The 16,950-nt window shown below is 54.5% G+C and overlaps 1 protein-coding gene across 4 annotated transcripts in view; it reads left to right on the top strand.

Moving 5' to 3' along the window:
* Positions 1-16,950, top strand: part of OTOF (otoferlin) — a 210,340-nt gene that overhangs the window by 170,385 nt on the left and 23,005 nt on the right. Inside the window, exons 26-34 of one of the 4 annotated variants that reach the window (XM_075063563.1) lie at positions 1,745-1,906; positions 2,850-2,969; positions 3,403-3,564; positions 4,139-4,301; positions 5,160-5,230; positions 7,136-7,169; positions 8,383-8,507; positions 9,997-10,063; positions 14,192-14,316. In XM_075063563.1, coding sequence (XP_074919664.1) covers positions 1,745-1,906; positions 2,850-2,969; positions 3,403-3,564; positions 4,139-4,301; positions 5,160-5,230; positions 7,136-7,169; positions 8,383-8,507; positions 9,997-10,063; positions 14,192-14,316 — 1,029 coding nt within the window. Of the gene's footprint in view, positions 1-1,744; positions 1,907-2,849; positions 2,970-3,402; positions 3,565-4,138; positions 4,302-5,099; positions 5,231-7,135; positions 7,170-8,382; positions 8,508-9,996; positions 10,064-14,161; positions 14,317-16,950 lie in introns of all 4 variants that reach the window. The other 3 variants (XM_075063562.1, XM_075063561.1, XM_075063560.1) reach the window with 3 other exon arrangements.

The following is a 16,950-nucleotide window of genomic DNA, read 5'->3' as shown; positions in this document are numbered from 1 at the left end:
TAGGCCTCCACTCTTCTACCCTCAGGCTCCACGATCTAGGGTTTCGGCGTAGCCCTGTCGGCGGCCGCCTGGGGGGTTGGGGTGGGTGGGTGGTTGCGGGGAGTTTGGGCGGGGACGAACCTAAGGAAGGGCCTACGCAGGGTGATTCCATTTGAGTACCTACTTGACTGGGTCTGACCTTAGGAGTGAAGTGCAGATTGGGGTCTGGCTCACTGCCCCCAGAATGGCCCGACCGAGGGGTCCGGTTTCGCTGGTTCTACAAGCTTGTTTATAGATCATTGTCCTGTCATCCGAAATAAACCTCCGTTTACTGGCTGGCTGGAGATCACGTCCTGACTGCAAAGTGGGGGTGCAGGACCGGGCTTTGCCCAGGACCTGCTGGGCGGCTCGCTGTGGGAGCGCCAGACGGGGGCAGAGGAAGCTGGCATGCTCCAAGCGAGAGACCAGGAGGTGAGCCGTGTGAGCTTCTTGCTCTGCGAGACAGTCTGCTCCAAGGGAGGGAGGCCTCCCATGATCCTGCCTGGCTTGGTGGGGGCAGTTCCAGGCTGCGCCTGGTGACTCGTGACAGAAGGCATTGGCGAAGGCTGGGGAGCAAGCTGTTGATAGCAGGGCGCTGTAGGTTGGTAGGGAGGGCTTGGCAGTGTTGGGGGGACAGAAGCGGATAGCAGGGGGGCAGTGGGTTGGGACTAGGGTGACCAGATGTCCCCGATTTTAACGGACAGTCCAGATATATTGGGGCTTTTTTTAATATGAGGCTCTATTAACCTCTTACCCCCATACCCGTTTTCTACATTTGCTATCTTATATCGCTGGTCAGGACGGAAGCGGATATACCAGGGGGCTGCTCAGGTCGGCGAGGGAGGGCACTGGCCAGAGTCTGGGGGACAGGAAAGAGCGAAGACAGAGGGGCTGTGGGTTGAGACAGGATTGGTACCCGCGGGCTTGCAGTCGGAAAGGGAGGGCAACGCAGAGCTGAGTGGGGACAGGAGTGGATAGCCGGGGGCTGGGGTCTGCGGACAGGCGAGGATACCAGGGGTCTGACAGGTGCGGGAGGGAGGGGTCACTGGCAGAGCTGGCTGGGACAGGCAGGAGTCAGCAGGGGGCTGTGGGTTGAGTTACAGGAGCGAGCCTACCAGGGGGCTGCCGGATCGGGAGGGAGGGCTTGGCCAGAGCTGGGGGAAGGGAGTGACCAGGAGGTCACCTGACCTCTTTGTCTCCAACACCTTCAGTTGGCACCTTTGCAGGGGAGGGGCCCAGGCCATCAGTTGCTAGGAGACAGAGTGTCAGGCATTTAGGTGCACTGGCCCTTTGCTCTGCAGCAACTATACACCCTTATCCCACCACCTAGATATTAAGAACTGCCTAGGGGACACTGAGGCACCAGAGAAAACATTAAGAACATTCCCAGTTTGTCACACCCTCAATCCCGACCTGCAGCCCCCCTGCTATTCCAGCAAAGGGGTCCCCGCACACAGGTGGCAGGGATTGTGGTATATTAAGGAGGTTCCAGCCACGAAGCAACCTTGGCATCCACAGCCCACTGGAGAACAGGGCAGAATCCCTTGATTCAGTGAGCCCTGCTGGCTCTTCCTCTCGATCCACTTGCCGATCAGCTTCCCGCGCAAACCTGCCCACCCAGGCTGGGAGGAGCCATGGGGCTGGGCTGGGGTGAGCCATGGGGCTGGGCTGGGGGGTGGGAAGCGGCCTCCTGGGACAAGCCCAAGCTCTCTCCCTGCCTTCCCAGGGCAAGGCGGACTTCATGGGCCGCACCTTTGCCAAGCCGGTGGTGAAGATGTCGGATGAGGACTACGGCCCCCCGCGCTTCCCGCCCCAGCTGGAGTACTACCAGATCTACCGGGGCAACTCCACAGCCGGGGACCTGCTGGCGGCCTTCGAGCTGCTCCAGGTAACAGCCCAGCCCACGGAGCCAGGTAGCAGATAACGCCACCCTGCGCGACCCCGCTGCGCTGGGACCTCCGCAGGCAACGCAGGGTGCTGGATGCGGCTCGTGTATCGCAGCGGGCGTGAGCTGGAGATGCTCCCAGGAGAGGCGGGCGAGCACAGCCCCTGCCGGCTCTCCTGGCCAAGGTGCAGCAGAGGGTCTGGCTAAGTCCTCGTTCAGCGAGTCCCCGCTTCCCGCCGGCTGGGGTGAGGCCTATGCTGATGAGTGGGCCAGCAGGGGACAGCGTGTTGGGGTGGGGATCTGCCACTGGCATTTCACCAGTCACCCCTGGACAGACCCTCACGACTTGCATTTGTCTGACATGCCTCCCAGACAGGCAGCCTGGGCTGGGAGACGCCAAGGGAAGGCGAATCCATCCCTCCCCTGGGTGTTCCTTCCGGTGGTTAATCACCCGCGCTGGTAAAACCGCCCGGTGTGAATACTGCCCGCCGGCCTGCTTCTTGCCAACTCTAGTGCACCGGCGCTATCATGACAGGTGCCAACGGGCGCGTCTCCTGGAGCTCAAACAGCAGAGCTGCCTCTTTCACCCATGAGAGTCCCAGGTTTGAGAGCCCACTGGGGGCCAATCGCCTCTGTTGGGGGTGCAGCCCTGTGCATGCAGGAGCACGTCTCCTGGCACCATGCGGGGGAGCTGCCTGGCAGGGTTTTAGTTGCACGTCTGACGGGATGGGGTGTCTTGGAGCTGAACATCATCGCCTCAGTGCTCCTCACTTGGGGGGGTGTCAGTCATCTGGGCATGGAGCAATAAACCCTGAGGAGCGAATGCAGGAACGTAAAACCCTCCTGTCCCAACCAGGCACGGGGGAACCGGTGAAGGAGGAGCTAACCAGACGCTCAAGAGGCGTTTTGGTGGAGCGGCTCCTAACTGGTGTCGTGTCTCTTCCAGATCGGCCCGGCTGGCAAGTCGGACCTGCCTCCGATCGATGGGCCGACGGACATGGAGCAGGGTCCCATCCTGCCAGTGCCCCTGGGGATCCGACCTGTGCTGAGTAAATACAGAGTGGAGGTAACAACCCTGGGGAAGCTGCTCATCTGCAGGCCCCAGCTGCTTCCTGGGTTGCTGGCTTTCGTTGTCTGGGCTCACAGTGGTGTCAATAAACAGCACAAATGGCCACGTCTGAACTGCATGGCAAAGGCCACGTGGGGCTGTTTTGGGTGGCACCGGCAGTGCTTAGGAGAGCTCACTATAATATCTGGGGCGGGGTCCAGACTCAGTGCTGGGGTATCCTGGCACGGCTGGAGGGCAGGGAAGTTTGCTCAGCTGCTGGATGTCAGAGGCAGAGGCTCTCAGCCAGGAACGGGCAGCCCGAGGCTATGTGTCCCCAGCCGATATCACACCACGGCCCTTTACCCTGGGCTCCCAGTGCCACCTCCGGCTGTAAGACACAGGCCGTGGGCGGCTCTCAGCTCCTCACCTCAGCACCTTCCCTTCGACCCAGATCCTGTTCTGGGGCCTGCGGGACCTGAAGCGGGTGAACCTGGCCCAGGTGGACCGGCCCCGGGTGGACATCGAGTGCGCCGGCAAGGGCGTCCAGTCGGCCCTGATCCAGAACTACAAGAAAAACCCCAACTTCAGCACCCTGGTCAAGTGGTTTGAAGTGGTGAGTCGGGCCTGCTCCAGGGCAGTGGGGAGGGGGATAGCTGAGCCCTGCCTGGCCGGGAGAGGCCATTCCTACCCCTCCTGGGCAGGGCCAGGGGTGGGAGTCCCGTGGGGGCAGGGGGCAGCAGGAGCGGCTGGTCTGGGTCGGGGGGCTAGTGGGCTGGGATCCAGCTGCCGCCTGAGTTCTTACCCTGACTTGGACAGCGACTCCCTGGGGGTCATGGGCAAGTCACTGACCCTCTCTGCCTCGGTTTCCCCACTGGGCCTATAGGGCTGTGGGGCCATGCTCGGCAGTGCTGGCGCAGCGCCGTGTCACGAAGGGCCTCTATTAATGTAGGCCGATTAATAGGGCCCATCCCACTCCCGTGAGGTTTGGGGCCCTGCGCTCTCCCCCACTGGAAAGCAATCCCCTTCTCCCCTGCCGAGGGGGTCGCTTGAGGGCTGCCTTTTCCCCGACAGGAGTGAGTCCTGCTTGGCTGGGGAAGGAAACTGACTTAGCATTCACCCTCCGATGGGACCCTGGTCTGAGCCTTCCCCAAAATAACCCCCTATGATGGGGACCTGTTCCCTTCCAGGACCTCCCGGAGAACGAGCTGCTCCACCCACCCCTGAACATCCGGGTGGTGGACTGCCGGGCCTTTGGCCGGTACACACTGGTGGGCTCCCACGCCGTCAGCTCCCTGCGGAGGTTCATCCACCGGCCCCCGGACAAGAAATCCCAGCACTGGAACACTGCAGGTACCAGCAGGGCAGATTCCCTGGACTGCGTTTGGCCCCCGTCCAGCTATAGAACAGGGCAGGGATGGGCAGAGAGTGATAGACAGGATTTGGGATTTCCTGCTCATTAAAGCATCTAACTGAGCAGAGGGCAGGCAAGAACCAGGCAGGGCTCCAGGGAGGGAGCGTCAGGTCTGGACAAGGGACGGGAGTCAGATGGAAGGGAGATTCTGGGGCTTGCTCAGTGGGTCGAGGCGTCAGTATCCCTGTGGAACCCACCCAGGCCCAGATAACAAAGCCCACCTCCGGACCGGTCCAGGCCCAGTCCCCGACAGCCGCAGCATCCCCTGGGGCAGGGTCCATACCTGGAAAGCTCCATGCACACCGACGGCACCACGTGAGGAAGAAATAACCCCAGGGATGAGCAGAGTAAAGGCCACCTCCTGTGCAGCCACGCAGGCTTCTCTGTAGCGAGAGCACAGGGGACCTGTGCCGTGGATAGGTAGAAGCCACCCGTGCCCCAGCCCATCCCCGCAGCTCCGTGCTACAGCACGTAATTCCCACTCATCCACATGTGCTAGCTGGTATTGCAGGTGTGAGCGCCAGCCGAGTGGCCCTTCCCCTACGGTGACTCCGCCTGAGTTGGGTTTCCCTTTGAGGGCAGGTGTTTCCTTTCCCCTGATTCTTGTTCCCGGGAATGTTCCCGTTTCTTGTCTCTCTTCCTCATCACCCCCCTCCCTCACATTCCTGCTCCCCGGTCTCTTCGGGTCTCCTCTACACTAGCTCCTCTCTGCCTCTCTCTCTCTGTCCTCTGTCCAGCTAAACTTCTCAATGGCTATTTGGCTCTAGCCAAAGGAGGCCCGTACTATCGTCCCCCAGGTGAAATTGTCATCAACATGGAACCGGAGGTGCCCATCAAGAAGATGGAGACCATGGTGAAGCTGGAGGCTGTGAGTATCCGAGCAGCCAAGCTCATTCCTTGAGCGGAATGTTTCTTTGCAAAGCTACAGCCCCCCGGGGGTGCTCCACCCAAAACAGGGGCCACCCATCTGGTGGGACGTGCAACCAAACTGACGCCCTGAGTGAAAGGCGTAGGCTGGCCCCACGCTGGCCTGGGAGGGTGCACACGGTGCTACCTACACAGAGAGACCCCGTCTGGGAATGAGAGCACATAGAGATTGTAATTCTGCTTCAAAGAGTAACAACCAGCACACACAGCGCAGCACTCACACAAACCGGGGCACCCCGCCTCAGCAACCCTACAATAACAACCAGCACCCACAGCGCAGCACTCATACAAACCAGGGTACCCCGCCTCAGCAACCCTACAATAACAACCAGCACCCACACCGCAGCACTCATACAAACCAGGGTACCCCACTGCAACAACCCTACAATAACAACCAGCACGCACAGCGCAGCACTCATACAAACCAGGTACCCCACCTCAGCAACCCTACAATAACAACCAGCACCCACACCGCAGCACTCATACAAACCAGGGTACCCCTCTGCAACAACCCTACAATAACAACCAGCACGCACAGCGCAGCACTCATACAAACCAGGTACCCCACCTCAGCAACCCTACAATAACAACCAGCACCCACACCGCAGCACTCATACAAACCAGGGTACCCCTCTGCAACAACCCTACAATAACAACCAGCACGCACAGCGCAGCACTCATACAAACCAGGTACCCCACCTCAGCAACCCTACAATAACAACCAGCACCCACACCGCAGCACTCATACAAACCAGGGTACCCCTCTGCAACAACCCTACAATAACAACCAGCACGCACAGCGCAGCACTCATACAAACCAGGTACCCCACCTCAGCAACCCTACAATAACAACCAGCACCCACACCGCAGCACTCATACAAACCAGGGTACCCCTCTGCAACAACCCTACAATAACAACCAGCACGCACAGCGCAGCACTCATACAAACCAGGTACCCCACCTCAGCAACCCTACAATAACAACCAGCACCCACACCGCAGCACTCATACAAACCAGGGTACCCCTCTGCAACAACCCTACAATAACAACCAGCACGCACAGCGCAGCACTCATACAAACCAGGTACCCCACCTCAGCAACCCTACAATAACAACCAGCACCCACACCGCAGCACTCATACAAACCAGGGTACCCCTCTGCAACAACCCTACAATAACAACCAGCACGCACAGCGCAGCACTCATACAAACCAGGTACCCCACCTCAGCAACCCTACAATAACAACCAGCACCCACACCGCAGCACTCATACAAACCAGGGTACCCCTCTGCAACAACCCTACAATAACAACCAGCACGCACAGCGCAGCACTCATACAAACCAGGGTACCCCACTGCAAGAACCCTACAGTAACAACCAGCACGCACAACCCAGCACATAACAAACAAGAGTGCCCCACCCTGGCATGTATGAGCAACCCTACCATAACAAAGCGGCATGCAAAGCTGAAGAAGAGGAAAATGCCTGCATCTGCTCTGTGGCTCCATGCATTTCTCCTGAGCCCATCACCCTGCTATCTAGCCCCGTGATATTTAACTGGCAGAGCAGGAGAAGCAGCATCTCCCAGAGAATCATCTTGCAAACTTCCCTGGAGGTGTTGGCGCCTGTTCATTTTTAACAATTGCAGTTCATTTCAGGACACCAGACGCCTTGTTCATTTCTTTGATGTGTGTGTCGTGTGTCTCTGTTCCCAGCTCATTGTGGCTGGGTGGCTTGGTGGGTGTCGTGCAGGTGTGTGCAAAACACAGAGGTGCATCCTCGTTCGCTGCTGTGCATTTGCACTAACTGTTTGTTCTCCCCCATTCCCTCTCGTTCCATGTGGCAGAACTCGGATGCAGTGGTGAAGGTTGATGTGGTAAGTGCTGGGCTTGCTGGGCTTTGCCCTGCCCTTGCCCTGCTGCTTGGCTTTGGGGGTGCTGCTATGGGGCACGCAGGGAAGCTGAGCCAGCTGGCACACAAGCAGCATGGGCCTGACCCCCAGCCCATGGATGTCAAGGGAGGCCTTCCTGTCTATTCTCTGGGCACTGGACTGCACATCTGTGCACATCTGTGATGAGCAGCGTCAGTGAAAGCTGGAGCCACGGGGTTAAACCAGTAGTTCTCAAACAAGGGTCCAGAGCCCCCTGGGGGGCCCTGAGCAGGTTTCAGGGGGTACCCCAAGCAGGACCAACGTTAGACTTGCTTGCGGCTTGGGGCAGAAAGCCGAAGCCCCACCGCATGGGGCTGAAGCCCGGGGCCCTGAGCCCTGCCACCTGGGCTAGCTTTGTGGTGGCCCCTGTGGTGTAGGGCCCCAAGCAGTTGCCCTGCTTGTGACCCACTAGTGGCCCTGGCTTTTATATGCAGAAACCCAGTTGTTGTGTCACAGGGGGACCGTGGAGTTTTTATACCATGTTGGGGGGGCCTCAGAGAGAAAAAGGGTGAGAACCCCTGGGGTAGACGGTGCGGCAAGCCCAGAGCCACCATGACCCCAACGGATGGGAGCCCCAAATGGGCTTATGATGGCCAAGTTCGGCCACCAAACCAGCCCACCCGGCTCCCAGCGAAGAGCAGATCCTCAGTGGGCTCTGTGGACATCAGTGGAGCAATCTGGAGTGACGCTGGCTGAGACTCTGGCCCGGGAGTGCTGCGGGTGGAGTTTGGCCCTTCGGGGTTGCCTGGGAACGGGGGCTGGCAATGGGTGCTGTTCAGAGCAGCGAGGAGCCTCAACCCAAACCTCCGCTCCCAACACCTCAGACTTTGCCAGTGGGATTGAGCTCAGGGTTGAACCTCTGCAGCTTTGGGCTCCTCTCTTGGCAGCTGGGCTCTGAGCAGTAGCTAAAATGTCCCAAGGCTGGGCCAGCCCCGTGATCTCCAAGTGCAGCGCCAAAGCTGCCGCTGACTGCCTGTATGATTGGATGAATCACGTCACTGCTCCGTGCCTCAGTTTCCCCTGCCTGAGCTAACAATACACAGGCTGGGTTGGGAGTGGATCTAGTTCCCCATCTTGGCTGCAGGGCTCCTTCAGCCTCTCCCCATTTCTCTCTTGCTCTTTCTCCCTCTCTGCTGTGCTCTGCCCGCCCCGGCAGTCAGAAGAGGAGAAGGAAAAGAAAAAGAAGAAGAAGAAAGGAGGGGGAGAGGAGATCGAGGAGGAGGAGCCAGACGAAAGCATGCTGGACTGGTGGTCCAAGTACTTTGCTTCCATTGAGACTATGAAGGAGGTAGGAGCGGGGCAGGGAGGGAGGGGGCATGGGGTCCAGCCCATGGGAGAATTCACACTACCAGGCATGGCTATTTCATCTCCTCGGTTAACATTCTAGGGCCAGATTCCCCAGCAGGCCCTGGTAGCTTGGCTGCTTTGTGGCACCAGAGCGATGCCGAGGTCCCAGCGAATCTGGCCCCTACAAGCAAAGGTTGGGCATTTCTGGAGCAGCTCCCAGCAGAGGATATGGACAAACACATTATCCCCGAGGAAGCATCGGAGCTGACAATGAGATACTGAGGCTTTTGTCTCTAGGTCGCTGATTCTTATCCGCTCTGAGTCCACTTCCCGTTGCGGCATACAGGGGCCTTCAAAGTAGACATTCTCCCAGCCAGTAAATGCCTTCAGCATCATGAGCTACCCCAGCATCCAGAACATAGCTTAGAGCAGCCTCAAGGCAGCTCTAACTTACACAGGGGTCTGGCCAACTCTCTGGCTAGGCCCAAAGGCCTACGGGATACTAAGGTGGCTTAAAGCCTCCTTTACTCCTCCTTACATGAGCCAACTCACTTCTCACAGCCCCCTCTCTGTTCTCTTCCTGCCTTGTGGGCATGAGAGAGGAGTTTGCAGCTGGTGTCTCATTTGGGAACAGAAATAAAACAGAGCTTCTGACTGCTTGTGGTTAGGAAAGGTCCATGAGACTTTTTGTTCTGTTTTGTTTACTGCAGTACTGGATGTTAACTGTTCTCATTTAGTATTTCTATTATTGTAGTACCAAGGAGTCTCAGTTACAGACTAGGCCTCCAGTGCGCTCGGTGCTGTACAAATCCAGAGAGTCCTTGCCCCAAAGAACTAGAACTGGGTGAAATTTTTCATCAGAAACTTTTTTTTGTCAAAACCTTCCCCAGATTTTTGAATATTTTGCAAGTTCATGTCAAATTTGCCAAATTGATTTAGTCGGGGGAAAAAAAACACCTCCCCCCAAAAATTTTTAAAATGACAATATTTTGTTCTGACACATTCTGAGACTTTTAGCTTTGAAATGACTTTTCATTGTGAAATTTACGTCAGTTTTATTTTAAAAAATGAAAAAGCTAAAGGCTTGAAAATAAAACAAACTAGTTTGTTTGATCCAAAATAATAATGAAAAAAAAATTGGTTCACTGAAAAAAGTATTTAAAATTTTTCAGAATGGCCAGTGAATTGAAAAATCAGTTTTATTCACCCAGATCTAGCATCAGCCCCAAAATCTTGGACAAATTCCAGCTTACATTTTGCCTGCATAAAACTCCCCATGCAATGTTAGCTGGTCTTCACTTCCTGTCCTAAATGGTGACTGTGCTGTTATATAGTTGCTGTGCTTCACCCCAGAGCAGGCTGCATTTCAGTGGTGCTACATTTTATATTTTCTAACAGGCTGCAGGCTGAAAGGTATTTGTAGAAATAGAATGTGTCATTCCTGTGCCTGCCCTTTTCTGCATCTCATTGCCCGTCTCATCTCTCTCCAGCAACTCCGGCAGCAGGAAGCAGCTGCAGCAGAAGCCGAGGAGAAGGAGGAACTGGAGATTGCAGAGGGTACATTTTTGAAAGAATGATATAAAAGCGACGTAGAGATTGATAAAACCGGGGTCAATGCTAAGATCTCTCTCAGCATTTGGAAAGTTCAGACCGAAATCAGAGCCTCTGCTAAATTCTGTACCTCTGGCTCCAAGCTTGCAGTTTGGGGTCTCGCCACGTATTTCAGTGAAGCCAAACCTGACACATGTCATCTTGCGATGATGGATCATGGCGCAGATGTCTGTCCGACCCAGCCTGCCCGGCTTAGATGTGCCATGGCAGGGAGACAATGTGGTCTAGTGGTTAGTATCTAGTGAGAGTCACTGCCTTGCTGTGTGGCCTTGGGAGAGTCACTTAGTCTCTCTGTCCATCCCTTCCTCCCGGGGGTCCTCTGCCTGGTGTGTGGGAAGCGCTCAGAGATCTTTGGCTCTATAGAAGTGGCAAATATCATTCTTAATAATAAACCAGCTGTGATGATGTGGTTCTGGCAGGACCCAACTGAGAGTGCCAAATTAGGACCAATTGCTCAAACAGGGCAGTCACAGCCCTAGGCTGGGGTATTTCCACCTCTAAGGCAAACCAAACCAGCCAGACAAAAATGACTTCAGTTTCACCCCACTGGCCAACCACAAGTCACACAAGCAATTTCCTTAGACACTCCAGTCACCCAGTTATCCCAACCAGTCCCACACGTCCGGGGATGAATGATTATGAAAAACCAAACCCAGTAAAAGAAAAAAGTTCTCTCGATCCCAAAAGGTACCAAGCCCCACATCCTAGCAGTTCAATATACACACAGATTTACCCACAAATCACGCTGTTGCCAATCTTTAGAATCTAAAGGTTTATTCATATAAAGGAAAAGATAGAGTATGAGGCTAGAATTGTTAAACATGAATCAATACATACAGTAATGGCAAAGTCTTAAGTTGTCTTTAGCAGTGATGATTAACTGCAGGTTTAAATCAAGTCTCTGGAGAACATCCCCAGTGGGATGGAGTCACCAGTCCCTTGTGCAGCAGCTTCAGCTTTTAGCAAATCCCTCCAGAGGTAAAGAAGCAGGACTGAGACAAAATGGAGATTGAGGCCTCTGCCTTTATATAGGCTTTTCCAGATGTAAGAACCTCTCTTTGTCCTACTGTGGAAATTTACAGCACAATGGAGTCTGCAGTCACATGGCCAGTTTCTGCACACCCTGCGAGTCACAAGGCGTAACTGCCTTTTCTCAATAGGGTCAATGTGTAGGGATGGTCCTTAATGCTGCGCCAATCAAGGCAGGCTAAGCTGGAGTGCTGACACCAATTTGTCTGGGATTCATTCCCAGTACACGCACAAGTTTGGAAATACAGACAGTATACAGCCATATTTCATAACTTCAGCTACAGAAAATGCATACAGACACACAGACAGCATAATCATAACCAGTCTAACCCGTAACTGGGTCTTAGACACCTTATATGACCCCCTTTACATAAGATTTGGTGCCACTACAGGACCTTGGTTGCAACCCATGTTCCATGTGGTCCCAGTTTATATCAATAACGTCACACCAGCGTGCCAGGTTTCCCCAGCCTGTCCTGCCTCCACCCCCAGGACAGCCATAGCGGAAGCAGGATGACCTGTTTTTTGGATATATTATATCCCCTTGGGTCACACCCTACTCCGTGTTATGCTGGTGTCATGTCATTGCCTTCAGGGAGGCTGTGGGCAACTCACAGGGTAGCGTAGCTCAGGGACTAGCATACAGCAGTGCCTGCCCTGCCAGGCTGCCCTGAGACATGGCCGTGCGCGTCTCCAGTGCATGCCACCCATGGATCTCCAAGCGCTTCACCCCCTCGAAGGTGTCCACCCTAACACTGCCCTGGGGAGGTGAGCATGCGTCACTAGCCCTGTTTCACAAATGGGGAAACCGAGGCACAGGGCAATTAAGTTACTTTCCCAAGATCACACGGTGAGTCTGTAGATGATGCCAGGAACAGAGCCAGAATCCCTGATGTCCAACCCTGTGCTTTTCCCACTAGGCATTGCTGATCATGTCAGTTGCATCCCAGTAGCATTAAGAAGCAGCTGGGTTGATCTGGCCCCTCCGGGAGTTGAGCCCTTCTGGGATCTCACTCACCACTCGGGTGAGGCGCGCAGGGTGGTTGTGATCTCTGCAATCGCTGCTCTGGCGGACTGGTCACGCCTGTTTGCTAGGTTATTTAATAATTTGAAGGTTCTGAGGTTAAGTAACCTGCTGCAAAAGGCAGGCCCCGTCCATGTGTCGCCGGGGGATTGATTCAGACTAGCAGGAAGAACTAATGCAGCCCACGCTGGCTACGAATGTCAGTGGTGTGTCTAACTGGCCAAGGACTGTCTGGGCTGTGCAGCAAATGGTCGGTAGGTCGGGAATCCATCAGGTTTGGAGGGGGTGCTCCAGGAATGGTGTGTAGGGACTCTCACCTCTGAGTTCTGGACCGCGGTCAGTTCCCCTCAGAGGACTGATGTTTAGGGTGGCTGGGTGTCTCTGGGCAATCCCCTTCTAGGGTCTGATCCACTCTCCCTTACTCCCGGAAGTCATCCCCGCTGGCTGCAGCGGAGCCGCTCATGTGGGTAAGGGCTATAGGGCGGGGCCATAGCTGGTACCGCGTAGCTCTCCACTGGCTAGTTCATCAGGGGGCAGGGTGGTTGATGAGGAGGAAGCTCGCCGTGCTGCTCCCATCTCTACCTGTTCTTTGGGGAGGAAGCCTGCAGCCTTGGGGCCGTCGGCCCAGCACCTCTCACCGTGTGGGGCCAGACCCTCAGCTGGTGGGAGTCAGTACAGTTCTGCTGACCCCGGTGGGCTGGTTTGCACCAGCTGCAGATCTGGCCCATTGATGTCGGTGAAGCTAGACTGATTTGCACCAGCTGCGGATCCAGCCCATTGATGTTGGTGAAGGTAGACTGATTTGCACCAGCCGTGGATCTGACCCGTTGCCATCAGCGGCAATACGCTGTTTGCACCTAGTGCAATTCAGCTGCCACGTGGTCTCTGCCCGTGGCCGACATCCGGGGGGAGCGGGCGCCTGGGTGTACCTGGGTACTGGACACTGGTGCGCTGGGGTGCGTGGAATCAGCAGCCAGTTGGGAGGAGGGGCCTCGTCTCAGCTCAGTCCCCAGGCTCTGCACCACGAGAAGCGCCAGGTTGCTCCCTGCAGAACGCCCAGCACTCAGCCCTGGCTCCAAATCTCTTCACCCCAGTCGCGAGGTCACTCTGACTGCTCTTGGCATGGTGTCTCTGGCCTCCCTCATCTGTCTTTGCCAGCTATTCCCAAGCAGAGCCTGGCCACAGTCAGCTTCCGCCCCGCATGCTCTACCCTCCCGCTTTCACACTGCGCATTTGTCTGTCCTAGTCTGTCTGTTCTCATCTGCACAGCAAAGACGCCATGAAAGTTGGCAAGACAGAGACAGCAAAGGAAGAGGAAACCCCCAAAGACTTTGGGATGGGTCTAGGGGAACCTTAGATCTTGGGAAAGAGTGTCCACAGTTCCCTTTCGAACAAACCTGTGTTGGCTGCCTGGGTAACACACGTGTGTCGTGGCTGCTCTGCATAGAGGGTAACAGCCTACTACTGCTGCCACCTAGTGGGATTGCTCCTTTAGCTCCAGTGGTCAAGCTCTGTGCTGCGGGCTGAAGATCTAGGCTTCAGACCTGCTGACAATCCATGCTGGGGTTGTTCCCCTGCTGCAAAGCATCTTGGGTTCTGGGCATGGAGACTTACTCTGCTCAAGGGCAGTGGGGTGGCAAGACCTATTGGGGTAAATAAGGTGCCTCACTTGTTCCAGTGTAGCAATGGTGATTTCCGGGGAGTTGCCCCTGGATCTCACTTGAATGAGAAGGGAATCCAGCCCTTCATCAGAACTCCTGAGATCAAAAGGACATTTAACCACTGGTCCATCAGCCAATTGGACATTACACCCCCAGGCAAGGTTGTGCCAGCTGACCTGCTGGGATGGGGGTTGCCCATGTGAGCCATAGGCTGTAGGTTTAGCAGTTGGCTGTCAGCTTTCATGCACACCATGGTTGAGTGTCCTGTGTTCATCCCACCCCCACCCCCATCTCCACCTCCTTCCCACCCGTCTCTCCCTTTGGACTCAGAAATCAAACTTGATGACTCTCCTATGAAAGGCTCCAAGGGCCAGGCAAAGACCAAGGAGAAAGTCAAGGCGCCCAAAGAGGACAAGAAGAAGAAGCAGCAACAGCCACCTGAGGCCCCTGAGAAGAAGAGCAAACAGAAGATTGACGAACTGAAGGTGAGTGCCAGCCACTCAGGGGCTAGGGTGGGTGCCAGATCCCAGCCTGGGGAGGGGCTGGTGGCCCATGGGCTTGGCCATTTGTGCTGAAAGCGTTACACCTCCTAAGGCGCAAAGTAATACACACTGGGAAAAATAATCCCAACTCTACAGACACAATGATGGGTTCTAAATTAGCTGTTCCACCTGAGAAAGGGATCTTGGAGTTGTGACGATGTGGTTCTGGTGGGACCCAACTGAGAGTGCCAAATCAGGACCAATTGCTTAAACAGGGCAGTTACAGCCCAAGGCTGGGGTTTTTCCACCTCTAAGGCAAACCAAACCAGCCAGACAACAGACTTCGGTGTCACCCCTCTGGCTAACCGCAAGTCACACAAGCAATTTCCTTAGACACTCCAGTAGGTTAGATTTACAACTGGTCAACACTGTTCATTTAAACCATTTTAAAACCAGGATACCTTCTTTGACTTGGATAAACTGGAGTTCTCACCAAAGCTGACCTGCGTTCTGTGCATCTGTCGATGCCTCTCACTGCTGAGCCAGCAGCTCCAGGGACCCAAGCCTCCACGAAGCAGGGATTCAATTGCTTCTCTTTCGGAGTCAGGCCCTCCTCCTTCTTCCAGCAGCTCTTTCTCTCTGGGCAAACAGGCTTGCTTCTTCTTTCAGAATCGAATTTCTTTGCCAGAAGTTTCTTTGCTCATGTTCAAAACTGTAGTCTGCCATCAGGCTGCTTGCTAGTGCAAACCATTGCCATTTGCTGAAACTGCTTCCCAAAGGCTGTCTCATGGCTCCCACTGATCTTTTAACACAACAAACTCTCAAACAAAATTATTAAATTTGGAATAGTGTGAGGTTCTGACCCAAAGCTTAATTGACCTGGTTCTGTGGATTAGTCCTAGCATGACTACGCCTTGGTGACGATGTGGTTCTGGCGGGACCCAACTGAGAGTGCCATTTTTCCACCTCTAAGGCAAACCAAACCAGCCAGACAAAAGACTTCGGTTCACCCCACTGGCTAACCGCAAGTCACACAAGCAATTTCCTTAGACACTCCAGTCTCCCAGTATCACCACCAGTCCACACGTCCTGGGATGAATGGTTATGAAAACCAAAAACCAAAGGACACCCCAGACCCAGTAAAAAAAAAGGTTCTCTCGATCCCAAAGGACCAAGCCCCAGACCCAGGTCAATATACACCCTCAGATCTTACCCACAAATCACGCTGTTGCCAATCCTTTAGAATCTAAAATCTAAAGGTTTATTCATAAAAGGAAAAAGATAGAGATGAGAGCTAGAATTGGTTAAAACTGAATCAATTACATACAGTAATGGCAAAGTTCCTTAGTTCAGGCTTGTAGCAGTGATGAAGTAAACTGCATAACCCGTAACCTGGTCTTAGACACCTTATATGACCCCCTTTACATAGAATTTGGTGCCACTACAGAACCTTGGTTGCAACCCATGTTCTATATGGTCCCAGTTTATACCAATAACGTCACAGGAGTCACCATCGATAGTTCCGTGAAAACTTCCGCTCAATACTCACCAGCAGTCAGAAGGGTTAACAGAAGGTTGGGAACTGTTAGGAAAGGGATAGAAAATAAGACAGACACGCTATAAACCCGTGGTGCTCCCAGAGCTTGAATACTGCGTGCCATTCTGGTCACCTCATCTCCAAAAGGCTATAGGGGCACGGGAAAGGTTCAGAGAAGGGCAACAAAGATGATCGGGGTACGGAACGGCTTTCCAATGAGGAGAGACTAAAAAGGTTTGAGCTGTTCAGCTTAGGAAAGTGACGACTAAGGGGGCATATGATCGAGGGTATAAAATTGTGAGTGATGCGGCAACGGTGACTAGAGAAGAGTTGTTTACGCTTTCCCAAAATATAAAAACCAAGGGTCACCTGATGAAATTAATAGGCATCTGTTTAATACAAACCAAAAGTACGTTTTCCACACAACACACAACTGACCTGTGGAACTTGTTGTCAGGGGATGTTGTGAAGGCCAAAAGTATAACTGGGTGCAAGAAAGAATTAGAGAAGTTCATGGAGAGCAGGTCCATCAATGGCTATTAGCCACGATGGTCAGAGACACAACCCAAAGCTTGGAGCAACCCTAAACCTCTGACTGAAGCTGGGAGTACAAGATGGGTGGATCACCCCGTAACTGCTGTTCTGTATACTCCCCAAGGGGCTCTGGTACGGGCTGCTGCTGGAGACAGGACACTGGGCTAGATGGACCATGCTCTGACCCAGTCTGGCCATTCCTACGTTCTTAGGACTGGAAGGGGCTCAGATAACGTGGGGAGGAGGAGATAAGAACCCAAACAGAATAGAGCCCCGTGGTCATTGCCATGGGCGTTTCTCTCATTATTTGTGCGGGTCACAGGGAAGCCAAGGTTATTGTCAACACAGGACGTTTCTTGGGCTCTGCCATGCCTAGCAGCGAGATGTGCTACACTATGGCACAGTCTCCCAAGGGAATGGATGCAAACTTCCTCACTTGCTCCAGTTACGAGGGGACTTGATAACGCCCCGGGAAAGGTCCTGCAGGAAGCAGACCTGCGTTGGCTATGGGAGGAGATGGGCTGTAATCTGTTTTTACTTCTCTGCTTTCTGAGGCCAGGTCTGGC

The sequence above is a fragment of the Chelonoidis abingdonii genome, chromosome 3, assembly GCF_003597395.2.
Source record: "Chelonoidis abingdonii isolate Lonesome George chromosome 3, CheloAbing_2.0, whole genome shotgun sequence".
In the NCBI taxonomy this organism is placed as follows: Eukaryota; Metazoa; Chordata; order Testudines; family Testudinidae; genus Chelonoidis; species Chelonoidis abingdonii.
The sequence above is the reverse complement of the archived record's forward strand: the minus strand, read 5'-3'. Positions and strand labels throughout refer to the sequence as shown.